This window comes from Parus major, chromosome 1, assembly GCF_001522545.3.
Source record: "Parus major isolate Abel chromosome 1, Parus_major1.1, whole genome shotgun sequence".
Lineage (NCBI taxonomy): Eukaryota > Metazoa > Chordata > Aves > Passeriformes > Paridae > Parus > Parus major.
In genome coordinates, this window is record NC_031768.1 from 101,209,966 (window position 1) to 101,223,943 (window position 13,978).

General features: G+C 39.0%; 1 protein-coding gene across 4 annotated transcripts in view; it reads right to left on the reverse strand.

Annotated features, from left to right (window-relative positions):
• Positions 1-13,978, reverse strand: part of APP (amyloid beta precursor protein) — a 227,524-nt gene that overhangs the window by 134,092 nt on the left and 79,454 nt on the right. For all 4 annotated transcript variants that reach the window (XM_015622098.1, XM_019006115.1, XM_015622088.3 and 1 more), the window contains exon 3: positions 11,129-11,258. In XM_015622098.1, coding sequence (XP_015477584.1) covers positions 11,129-11,258 — 130 coding nt within the window. The remainder of the gene's footprint in view (positions 1-11,128; positions 11,259-13,978) is intronic.

Consider the following 13,978-nt stretch of genomic DNA (forward strand, 5'->3'; position numbering starts at 1 on the left):
GTAGTTTAAATGCATAATGTCTCTCAGGGTGGAGGCCTTCATGTGGTTCTGGTCCCTAGACTTTTTTGTCGTTTAATACCTTTCTGGTCCCTAAGTTTATTTTCTTTCCCAGAGATAGCTCCAGTATTGTCCCCAACACGTAGCTTTTACAGTAGTGGGGGCACAGATTAAAATAGCTGTTGTGCTGGGCTTGGCCATAAAGATTTATAGGAAGTTCATAAAGATACTGAAGTTTGTGCCAGGTATGTTTGGCTTACAGTTTCTTTGTCTGACCCTGCCTCCGAGTCCCAGTGGCATGTTTTGGGGGTTTATTGGTAACTGCACCCAGTTTGTCAGAGGAGGAGCAGGGGATGAGGCTTTTCAGCTTTTCCTTTCCTTCTTCTCCTTTGAATCTGTTATGTCCCTTCTTGAAAATATTCAGTTTCCCTTGAGTGTTAAAGATAGCACTTTCCTGGTAGTTCAGCTGTTAAGCTTCCTCTCTATGATCTGCAACTTCTCTAGAATGAGGGCTGAGATATCCAGAGGAGCCAGTGAGATCCCTGCCCCAGAAGTAGACTCAGGTGTAGGAAATCCTGAGCAGTGTGGAGAATGGGAGAGGATGGGCTGGACCCTGAAGAAATTTTCTGATCCCCCCAGCCTGGGAATTTTCACGTGAACAAATTCAGAACCCAGATGAAGTAGAGAAATATCTAAAAGAGAATTGTTGTGATGATTCTAAAGAGAAAAAAATCATTACAATAAACTGGGCCCTAGTGTATGCTTATCGCACGCTGCTAGATACTGTAAAGCAGAGAAATAAATCAGCAACTACCCCAATCTCTCAAGCTACAGCTAAGCCAGCAGCTAAACCAAACAATAAACCCAAGCCAGCAGCCAAACCAGACAGTGAGCCTAAACCAGTGGTTGTTGCTCCCACCACGAGAGGCATGAAACACAAAACCAAAACCGATCAGGCAGTAGATCACGGTAATAGTGATGTGGGGGAAGGACTCTCAAAGCCAGCAACTGACACTAAATCAAAAGTCACTAGTGAGTCCTTTGCCTGAAGTACCTTCATGGCCTAAAAAAAAAATTACACTCAACAACCTAATGAATCTATAATTCGTTAGTTAGTCCATCTGTGGGACGCTGCAGGTGAGGTTACAGTTCTGGACGGTACTAAAGCGAAGCATTTAAAATCCGATTATAATTCAATTATCGACCAAAGAATGATGAGAGGGGCTGACCCTTATAGTCTCTGGGAACGGGTCCTGGCAAGTATGGCACAAAGATATCTGTGTGCAAACAATCTCTGTATACAGCAAACCCAGTAGAAAACCATAAAACAAGAGATTCAATGCTTAAGAGAAATGGCAGTGGCAGGGATTCTCTTCTCAGATAACCTAAGCACTAAAAATCCAGACTTGTTACCCTGTACATCCATGATGTGGCGAAAACTTGTACGACTTGGGCCACAAAAATACACTTCTGCTTTAGCAATAATGAAACAAGATGACAGGGAGAAGACTGTGCTTGATACAGCAAAAAAGCTCTGAACATATGCAGATACCATGCATGGCCCCACACATAGAAAAATTGCAACTGTAAAAACATGTCCTCAAAAATTTAAAAACAAAATAAAAAGAAAAAAAAATCACAAAAATCTTAAAGAATAGATGAAAGAAAGCTTTCTCCGAATCTTGGCAATACAGATCAGAAGTCCTGGTACCAAACACAAAAGTCCTCCAAATTAAGAAAAAAAAATATGCCCCACAAGCTGAGCTATAGTTCTTCCGGCGTGACTGTAAAAAAACCAGAAGAAATGAAGAAATGAAATAAGAAATCTACTACTGCTCTGGCAAAATGAGTGCTTGAATTAAAAAACAGCAATGCTGGGGCCAGAGGTACAGAATATGTGTCCTTATCTGTGATGTCTGGCTCTGACACCCAAGAGAGCACTGAGTTTCACATAACACCATGGAGACAGCTGTTAAAGTTAAGTAGAAAAAAATGGAAATGTGAGTGTATATGTTAGATAGAGTTTTCTTAAGTCACTGGATGAGAAAATTAGAGTTTAAGGTTTAAGCTATTTTAGAAAATAAGAGACAAGATGGATGACATAGGGCATTGTCCCTTTCTCCTTCTTCTTCTAAGGGTTTTTGGGTAATAATGAGTGATTGGATAGAGAATGCCACAGTGCAGCACACAGGTGTTAGGTCACTGGATCACCAAGAAAAATAACTTACTTGGCATTTGTTAACTGGACAAATAGACATATAAAGTTTGAAGAGGTTCTTCATTAGCTATTTTGCATTCTCTATCTTGATGTATGTAGCTCTTTGTACTCTGTATATATGTAATATTGATAAGGAAAGAATAAACTACCAAGTCCAAACATGAGAAAACAGCCCCTCTCTCATCAATCTCAGTCCTGGGGAAAAGAACCCAACAGCCAGTGTCGCACCCTGACACAGCAGAACTGCCAAGTATAATGACAGTAACACCACGTCCAATCCCCTTGAAGAAACCTCCAAAACAAATACACAAAAGAAAAGAATAACCAGGCTTAGAGGAGCACTGCCTCTAGCCAGGCAGAGGTTAGGGAAAACCATGTTTTTTAAACTGTGCAAATTCATTAACCTGCACATCAAAACAACAAAAATATGAAGCCTTAGTTAATACTAGTACACAGTGCACATTAATCCCATTAAAGCATGTAAAAACAGAATCTGTATCTATTGCTAGCGTGACGGGGATCACACACACTTTAATAAAAGCTGATGTGAACCTGATTAAAAATGAGTAAAAAAAAACACCCTATTGTGACTGGCCTAGAGGCCCCATGCATTTTGAACATAAACTTCCTCCAAAGCAGGTATTTCAAAGACACAAAAAAACTCAAGTAAGCATTTAGATATAACAACTGTAAAAACAGATAAAGCCAAACAATTGAACACCTTTCCTGGACTATCAGAGAACCCTCTGCAGTACGACTTCTGAATGGGGAAGAGCAGCAAGTATCAATAGCCACATCAACAGTGCACTGCCCACAGTATAAAACAACTCAAGATGCTATGATTCCCATCCACAAAATAATCTGTAAACTAGACAGCCAAGAGGTAGTCAGCAAGACCCACTCAACCTTCAACAGTTCCGCTTAGCCTGTGCGCAAATCTGAAAAAATAATAAAAAATTGACTGTAAACTATCGTGCCTTGAGTGAAGTGACTCCACCACTGAGCATTGTCATGCTGGACATACTACAATTCCAGTACGAGCTGGAGTCCAAGGCAGCAAAATAGTACACCTATTAACATGGCCAACACATTTTTCTCCATTCCTTTAACAGCAAAATGCAAACCTCAGTTAGCCTTCATCTGGAGGGGAATGGAGTACACCTAAAACTGACTGCCCCAGGGGTGGAAGCATAATCCCACCATCTTCCATGGACTGATTCAGACTGCACTAAAAAAAAAAATAAAACTTCAAAACATCTACAGTACATTAATAACATCACTGTGTAAAAGAATACGACTGCAAAAGTCTTTGAAAAAAGAAGAAAAATCATCCAGATTCTCCTGAAAACCGGTTTCACCATCAAAAAAAGCCAAGTTAAAAAACCTGCTTGAAAAATCCAGTTCCTAGAAGTAAAGTGACAAGATAAATCTGATGGCATCAGATTCCCACCAATGTCATCAACAAGATCATAACAATGTCTCCACCGACCAGAAAAAAAATTCCACAAGCTTTCTTAAGTGCCATAAGTTTTTAGAAAATATATATTCCTGAATACAGCCAGATTGTAAGCCCTCTCTACCTGATCACCTGCAAAAAAACCCAACACTTTCCAGTAAGACCCTGAAGAGCAACAAACCTTTGTCCAAATCAAGCATGAAATCGCTCATACAGTAACTTTTAGCCCAGTCAAGACAAGACCAAATGTGAAAAATGTGCTCTACTCTGCATCCAGGAGCCATGGTCTGTCCTGGAGCCTTTGGCAGAAAGTGCCAAGTGAGACTCGAAACCAACCACTGAGATTCTAGAGTCGAAGCTACAAAAAGTCTACAACCAAATACACTCCCACAAAGAAAGAAATTTTAACAGCCTGTAAAAGAGTTCAAACCACCTCAAAAGTAATTAGCACAGAAACACAATTCCTGGCAAGCTGACTACCAGTGCTGGTAGTGGATATTCAAAGCAAAAGTTCCCTGCATTTACCATGTCATCAATGCCACATAAAGTAAAGTAAGTTATTCTTATCACACAATACTCTGGTATTAAAAAATTGAATCACCCTAAAATTTTAAAAATAATTACAAACTAATCAAAAAGTAAAAACTTTAGTCTCACTAATGGAAAAAACCAAACACAAATAACACCTGCTAAAGAAACTCCACCATACAACCAACAGCCAGCAGAAGAAACACGCTGTGCTCTTTTCACCGATAGTTCCTGTCGAATCATAGAAATGAAATAAAATTAAAAAACAACCGTATAAAACCCAGCACGACAACTTGCAAAAGCTACTGAAAAACAAAAAAATTAATCAAACCAACTTGAACTCAAAACTGTTCAATTAACCCTAAACACAAATAGATCAAACTATAAAAATAAGTGTCAAAATAAACTTAAATTAACAACAAAAAAGAAAATTTTTCCTAGTTCAATGAGCTCATAATACCTCAAGTCATCAAAATAAAAATGCCACCTAGAAGTAAGCACAAAACCAAAAATTAAATTCAACCATAAACAGTATTTCTCAAGTTATCCATGACTGTGAGACGTGTGCTTCAATCAAACAAGCCAAGCAAATAAAACCCCTATAGTATAGTAAACAGTGGTCCAAATATAAGTACAAAGAAGCCTGACAAATTAACTACATCACCCTTCCCCAAACCTGCCAAGGCACACACTATGTGCTCCAATAGTAAAAACCACCACCAAATAGTTAAAAAACTACCCTGTACCTCATGCTACTGCCTGGAACTCCATCCTGAGCCTTAAAAAACAAGTCCTTTAAAAGCATAATACCCCTGAGAGGATTGAGTCAGACAATGAGACTAATTTCAAGAATAGCCTTATAAACACCTGAGCTAAAAGCTTGGGTGAGTGTACCATATCCCCTACCATGCACCAGCGGCTGGGAAAGTGAAAAAATACAATAAACTGTTAAAATCCACCTTAAAAACATTGGGTGGGGGATCTTTCAAAAATTGAAAATAAAATCTAACAAAAACCACCTAGTTAATTAACACTTGAAGTTCCACTAACTGAGCAGGCCCTGCCCAATCTGAACCCCTGCATACAATAAATGAAATCAAAATTCCAGTAATACGTGTCAAAAGCTTGTTTAAAAAAACAATTTAAATCAGTTCTACTTCAAGTATAGACAAACCCATTCATGGAGTTGTCTTTGCTCAAAGACCAAAGTGCACATAGTTGATAACACAAAAATAATAACACAAGGTGTACCTCAAAGAAATCTAATTGTGAAGTAAGAACCATGAGTAAATATCACTATTTGCTGACCATCACTACCCTTGACTGTATATATGTATATATATCTGTAAATATATAATGTGTTTGTAGAGTTAAAATATATATATTAATTTTAGTAATAAGTTGACGATATGAAGATAAGGGGTGGAATGTCCTGAAGTAACTTTATGAGGCTTGTATCCCCAGTCGCCTTGTTTATGTTACATATTAAATTCTGCACTTTTAAGACTAGCTCTAAAAGCAAAAGGGAGAAAGAATAAGCATGCAGTTTCTGTTGAGAAAAAACACTCCCCCGCATTCCTGCTCCTGAACTATGCTGTCTGCAACACAGACAGCAGGACACAGCTCTCCTTTGCTTTTAGTTAGTTTTAACTAGCTGAAGCAGAAAGGTTCTCCAGACTGGCGTTTTCCCTTTTCCTTAGATCTATCCAAACCTGCTCTAGACTAAAAACCAGACAAACCCCAGGAGCTCACACCTGTGCCCCACTGGAGCCTGGGTCTCGGCACTTTCCAGTGCCAGAGAGACTGATAAAAACCTGAGCAAACTGAGCTACACCACAAAGATGAGATACACTGATTTGCCATCTCATCAAACAAAGAAAAGTTTTGTTGTTTAATATTGTTTAATTTCTGTTAAATAAACAGTTTTTTCCATTTTTTGCTAAAGAAATCTTTTCCCAAACCACTTGGGGGAGGGGCCAGTTGAATTTGCTTTTTAGAAAGACTCCATTCATAAGTTCTCTCCCAAATTTAGCCTAAACCAAAACAATTGCCTGAGGGATTATAAAGACCACTACTTCAGAGACTAAAGTGATGGCTGGCAAGGGGAGGAGGGGGAAGGGTGCAGCTGGCCACTCTTAGCTCTCAGGGGTTTTCTCTTTGGAAGGGCAGAGATACCACAAGATTTTGGCTGGGGAATCAGGTACTGAGCTCAAGCTCCTCGTTCTCTCTTGCTCTCAGGATCAGAAGGGAACAGTGGAGTTTTTGCTACCTTAGGGAGAATTCACTGCCACCGACAAGTCCAGCCCTTTACTTCTTCTTCCTAACCATGGGTGAGCCTTTGCTTGTAAGAGCTGCTGTTGAACTGGGAGCTTATTAACACCTAATCTCACTGGAAAGGACACTCACCATCTACTCAGGTACCTCAGAGGGAAAGACAGGACCCTGAACCCCTTCCCATATATATATATATCAGAAAAGAACTGCTATTCGTTTTCCCATATCTTCGCCTGAAAGCCCTGTAATTTCAAAGCTATAATAATTTGGAGGGAAGAGCTTCATATTCCAAGGGATGTTCCCACCTTCCTTGGCAGACACCTGTCTTTCAAACCCTGGAAGTCTGGAAGTAGGTAACTTCACAAACTGCTAGAGTTATAAAGCATGACAAGTTAATAAATATTTTTGAAGACATTTTTGTTAAAACCAGAAACAGAAGGCAGTATTTCAGTGCATAACCAAACATCAAAATATATTTTTCATATAACCTGCTTGTTTATGAACAAATGACTGCACGTAATCACTTTCTCATTGACAAAGGCTATATACATAATGAGATTCCAACACATCTGGATCTTTCCAACACTTAGCAGCATACATTAATGGGATAATGAGGCAGAGCCACTCCTGAACATGCACTTCGTACAGCACAGTTGAGCTCCTGTAATTCCCCCTTTGGCACACCTTGCCATATCCCATCTGCCATGCCCACATAATGATCCACACCCACATAACTGAGTGTTCCCTCTTTATCCAGGGTTCAGGATGTGTTTCACCAACAGAAAATGAAATGCCATCGATTCAGAAATACATATCCACACATTTATCCAATATATTCAAAGAATCACACTCTGGGACAAGGAAGGATGACTTCTACAACCAACAAGCAACATGGAGTGAATTACTTCATTTCACTGGCCACAGTGCACAAATTCACCAGCTGTTTCTCCTCAGGCAAGCAGTGAAGAGAAGAGAAAGTGCAAAGTAGAAATGCTTATTGCCCACACTGCCCCAACAGTGGCAAAAAACCTGCTCTCCTGCTGTGGCCAGCAGTAGAGCTCCCACCAACATTTACATGGTCAAGTTGGTGGCCATAGTATTTCCCCAAAAAAAAGTTTCCATAAAGCAAGGAAGGAATCATTGGTTTCTTGGTGTTTGTCGCAGTTTTGGAGACAGGCACACGACAGAACACACCGAAGTTCATGCGACAACAGCCAATGTTTATTGAGGAATGCCTCCTTTTATAGGGGGTTCAAAATTCCCACGCTTGAGTTTTGATTCAAATTTGATTTTTTTAAATTCTGACTGGTTTGGGTCTCAGCACTGCCCAGCTCAGTGGCCAACTAGACATCTGCATCCCTGATTGAATGGGATTGACTGGGGTTCCCTGTTTGAGTTCAAATCCAGCCTAGCATTGTCTTACTCGGGGACTTGTTTACTTCTAGGCTGGTCATGCTGGATGTTCTGTTATGGCAAATTTTATCTGTGCAGCCTACAGACCAGCTGTAGCTGTCACATCTTGGCACTGTCTGCTGTAACCCTGCAAGCTGTGCCACACAGCAAGTGGTGCAGGTGTGAGGATGGTACACACACCTGAGACCAGGAGAAGGGAGTTCTGCAGATCTTCACTCTTCGACCAGCACATCTCACAGCTCCTCATTTTTGCTGTGTACCCAAACATGTACATGGCTCTATGTCAAGCACCACAGTCCTCACTCAAACAATTAGAGTAATTTAATTCTTTAAGATTTAGATCCAATTAGAACATTGTTAGGGAATATTTCTATGGTCAATGCAAAGACACATGGCAGACTCAAATAAGGGGCTTTCATTTTGCCCTGTTTGAACTATTATTTTTATGCTTTAGTTGCATTCTCTTAAGAAACTATAAAGCTGTGTAATCTAGTAAATCTGATGGATGTTACTGAAGCATGCTGCTACAAATAACTGCTGTAACAACCACACTGCAGAAAAATTCCCGGAGCAGGCAAGGGCTGTAGTGAAATGGCTCCACACATTAGAAAGCCTTGGCTGAAGATTATGATACAAACAGATTGTAAAGATGCTCAGGCCTGAAAGCAGCCAGATTTCTGTCACTTGCTGTTTCTCAACTGTGAAAAAAAATGTCAAGATGGAAGAAATTACTGGGCTGACTGAAGATACTTGAAGTGATCCTCAGAACAATGAAAAGTTAAGACTCAACCCTGCAATCAGATACCCACTGACAAATTTTCTGTTGGTATCTTAATTCTTACCAGATGGATTGAACAGTGGTCTAGGGCAAGGGTCTATTTGCCCTAAAATGACAGAGGAATGGGCACTGCCAATGCCCAACTTCTGGCAATGTCCATTAAAAGCTACCACACAAAGAACAGCTGAGGCACTTGCACAGCTGACAGGCAGGATGCAGTTAAAAGAAAAAAAAAATCTTTTAATACTGAAGAAGCACTAGAAGGAGAGAATAAAAGCTCTCTGGATTCCTTAGTTCTATACAAAAAGATGATTTAAGGAAAAGTATTCCAAGGCAGACATAGTATACCACAAGCAGAGGATCGATGGAGAAATTACAGATTATGGCCCCTGTCACCATTTTTCCTCCAGAGGGAGTAATTATGTGGCCATCTATCCCCCAGCAGACCCTTGGGAACAACAGTATCTAAGGCTTATTCTAGTCCGGGTCAAAAGATGAATGTCAGCATACGAAAAGGATAGCAAACACAGTGTATCAGACACAATTACATAAGCCTCAATTCAAATCAGAAATCAGAAAAAACTTAGCATGTGGGAGGATTAAAAGAAAAATAATTAAGGTCTAACGGTTAATGGGAATGAAGTGCTTAAACATCTTTAAAATTTTGGTGTCCAAATCTTGCTACCTAAGATAGCAACCATGCAACTTGCAATGACTTTTCTTTCAAAACTTCAACTCAGGGAGGGCACTTTAAAAGTCCTAGTCCAGTTCCTCACTCCTGCAAGGAATTGCATATAGTCCAGTCCATAAATTTATGAACTTCCTTCCATAAATTTATGAACTTCCTTCCATATGATTTGACTTTTTTCTCCTTTACCAGAAGACTTTTGGAGCTCCTTATGCTTGCAGATACTTCCTTATAATTTGCAGATTAAATTTATTCATAGCAAATTTATATTCATTTGCCCTTGTGATGACATTGTCTTTTAGCTTAAATTAGGTTGTAAAACCACCAGGGCACTGACCAAATCTGACATAAACCTGAGCCTAAGAGTTCCCTTTTCTTAATTCAGAGCTTTGCTTGGGGTGACAATAAAATAAAAAATTAGTTCTTACAGTTCCACTAGTCTAATGTTCTTCTGCCATATCTCTAATTAGTGCAAGTGCACCCTCATGGATCAAATATACTGTGATGCATTCTAAGTGACACTGCAGCTCCACCTCACCTCTCACAAGTTGCTTATCTGACTTTACACATATATTAACACTACTACTATCCTGACTATAAAAAATTAAAGAAAACACAGCAATAAATAGGTAATAGAATGTCCCTTTAAGCATTTAAGCTTGTGGGGGAACCAACCAACTCAACTCATGCAGAAGTCTGGAAAAACACAGAAACCAGCAGGTTCCTTCCTACCAAATTCCAGTCAGAATCTGTAATTCCTAGAGGCAGGTTCTTCTCACTAAAAGTCTGGAAATTGGGTTCTCCTTGGGGATTTTTGCTCTGAATAAACTAGTCCTGCAGAGCCTCAGTAGCATCAACAAGGATATACTGCAGGTTTAGAAACACCTATTTTATATCTATACATACAAACATCAGATCTAGAAACTTTACCAAACAAAAAAACTTCCCTGATACTTAACACAGATTTTATACACCTGCTGTTTTGGCACTTTGACCACACTAGTAGCATTTCTGTTAGTTACTCTTCAGTCCCAGCTTTGCTAAGGGCAGACTGCATCCTTTGTTTTACCTACTCTACACAAATGAACAAAAATTCTAGCAACATTGCATATTTTAAAAAAAATTCTTTCATTATTTGTTTCATGGAATAACTAGTCTGAGTTGGTTTCTGTGCCTTTTAGATGTCCTGGCTTACAACTCTGAGCTCCAGCATTAATCACAATTCAAATGCCAGTAGTAAATCAACATACTTAAATATGGAATAATATAACAAAATGTAATATGTGGAATATTAATGAAAATGGCAAATTAACAATTCAATTTTCCAATGCAGATAAAAGTAAAGGTTGACAAAAAACCACAAGGGCCAAAACTTCCCAAACCTCCCTTTTAACTGATTCAGAGCACCTAGGACACAGGAGAAAACAGCAAGCAACTGCTACAAAAATAAAGTTGCAGGATGAAATGGGGTAATTTATAAAGTAACTTTTGCTTCATTTCAACAAATACAGATTCCCATAGTCTACCATGGTAAGAGTCCAAGTACTAGATACTCAAAAATTAATGTGAAAAAAGAAGGGTTTAATTAGGGGAGAAAATGAGTACTTTCTTTCTAGATAATGCAGTTTCAAAAGACTGAACAATTGGACAGAACTCCTTTCAGAAAAGACAATAATACTGAGGTATATATGACATTCATGTAGATTCTCTATCGTTTGCATGAAGAGACTGAAAAAAATAGAGCAGGAAAAAAGAGACTAAAACTGAGTCACTCACCCAGACATCTATAGGGAACCACAATATGCGGGTGACCATTGCACTGCTTCCATCCCCTCTTGCACCAGTTCTGTACTGTAACAGGCTGGTTGGCTTCAACAACGTTGGTGATTTGCAATTCAGGGTACACCTAGCATTAAAAGTACAGAAAAAGACAAATGTTATCACAAGTATGTACTCCAGGTCACTGTAACACGTTTGTAACAACACAATATCCATCTTCTCTCTCTTCTCCTTGTTCTGCTGTGCAAAATATTTATGTCATGGTACGACTGTGTGCATGTACCTGGAAAGCTGATGTGTCTGTTCATCAGTAAAAACATGTGTCTGCCAGTTCAGAAAGATTATGGTGGTAATAGCTGACTGTCAAAATTATAACTTGGCCAGTTATATTTGACTAAGGTAAAGATCAGCTAATCATGGTTACCTTCTCCTCCATGTCTAGGCTACTGCAAAACTCCATATACAGGGCATCTTCTCCATACAACTAAACTTAATAGCATGCCTTTATGTTCATCTCAATCATTTTAACACACATAATTCTTGCCTGCTGCAGTCTGCCTCATACTAAAAGTCTGTTGAAACAGTTATTCATATTTAGGTTTACATTAAACCTAAAATTCTATCTGCTTTAATACCGCAGTGCCTTTCTACACCCATGACCATCACACCAGCAAACTTGCTGATTAATTTATTGGCAAACCACAACTTTGGCTTTTTATCCCAGCCCCCTTTTCTATGCTAACACTGCCTATAGCTCTCGCTTTACATTTTTCAAATTGGCAATCTATCAGCCCTAACATGAAACTCAGAAGGTATTAATTTTCCTTTGCTTTTCCTCAAGCAATCCTTACCAATTTCCAGCTGTGTGAGATCTGAGGATTTAAGTGCTCTGAAAACTACTGTCTACTGGTATCTACCAATGGAAAAGAAAAACAGAAATAGGAACAAGTCTTTAGTAATTGGAGATGGTCCAAAAGTGTCCTGCAGAGAAATAACATAATCCCAAAAGGAGAAAACTGGGTTAAGATGGGGTGAATTCTGAGAGTCCGAAACTGGTGCTTGGAAAAGTACTCTAGGAATCTTGACAGACCCACCTTAAATAAAAAAGATTTGTCTCAATCATGGATCTCCACTGAGGTCATGGCAGCTGAGAGGCAGTGCCTCCTGGCACTCCCCTGATTAAAGGCTTAAAATATAACCATAGCAAAAATGAAGCAAGCAGCTTGAGCTAAAGTCTTAAACTTTAAAAGACACTAACAAACAACAGTACAGCCTTCTCAGATTTGAGGTCAGTGGTCTTTAAATTAATGTGGCCTAGCCCATACACATGGGAACAATCAGAAAGTAATCAAAGCATAACTGGAAATAACTGGGAAAAAAAAATCTTACTTTAATTAAGAGACATGAAGAGGCTATTACAATTTTTAAATTGAACTGTATTAACACAACAATTCACAAAACAATGGCAGATACAATCCATGGAAATGACTACAGAAAGAAATACTGCCTAAACAACACACCTTATGCTAAAGAGCTTGAATATCAACCCTGTCTTCTATTCCAAAACATAATTTATTAATCAGATATTTCTTTCCTTGAGCTAATACTTAATGGAATCCATCTGTCAGATCTTTGCCAGTTTCAACAGCACCCTCATCTCACTACAACTCATGGCTGAAGAAGTAGAGAGGCTGAAGGTGCAGCCTGGGATGTTAACCTAGCATACAAGATACAGTGACCTCAAGAAACAGCACAGGCAGAACTGAAAAGTGTGAAAGTTTCCTGAACTCAGAAGACTGAAGCTTCACTTTCTTTTGTCAGCAGATGGCCAAGGCTGATGGTCATCATCCACATTACATTCAGACTCCCATTTTGACACTGCTTGAAAAAAGTTGGCTCCAGAGGAATTTGCTGCTCCCCCTGCTCCATCAGTGCTTCGAATACTGAACTCTGCAGGTTTAAGGAAAGCTCTTGCACATGCTTATGATCCCTGTAACAGCACTGCCAAAATGGATTACTGGGAAACTTCACACTTAACTGCTGTGTAAGTATTACCCTGCAAGACTCCATAGCTGCCTCAAGAGCTAACATGCCATGAAGATTTGATTTTCTTTGTGTACTTCCTTTAGCACTGTGATGCTGAACTCTTCCAGTTTATACCTCCACAAATGTCACACTGATGTAGCTGCAACTCATGGTTAGATAATACTGGGTGCTGTCACAAGCCATGTGCCTGATATATCAGTGTCAACTGACATGTTCTCATCAGAGACATTTAACATTGCCCAGGGTTAAGTGTCACTTGTCATTGGCAGAGGAAATAAATGCCTTAAATGAGGACAACTAAGGAAATTTCAAAATGGATAGACTGAAATGTTTAAAAAATGAAAATAAGACAAAGAAACTCAAAAGCATTTATTTACCAACATAGCTTTGTACATAGCTTCAAAGTGATAGAAAATAGTATTCTGATCCACAAGAGTGAAAGTACACTTAGTTGCTTTCCTGAGAAGAATTTATAAAGAGTAAGAGCGCATTATTACTGTAGGGGCTTGTTGAAAAAGTATTAGTGGGAAAAATAAGTTCATGTATTATTTTTATTTTTACTGTTACCCAAAACCACCATTTTAACTGCTGGTTACTAAAGTGGAACAAATGCTAAGTAGTTAGTGGTATTTGTCAAAAGTACACAAGGACAAAGAAATACAAAGAAGCCTCTTCTTCTATTACTACATCACTAATCACCACATAATCCCACCACCTAATTTCCACTGACAGCTCACACAATGCTCAGTCTGCATTTTAGGAGAGAAAACAGGCTTTTAATTTCATTATTAATAGGTTAAT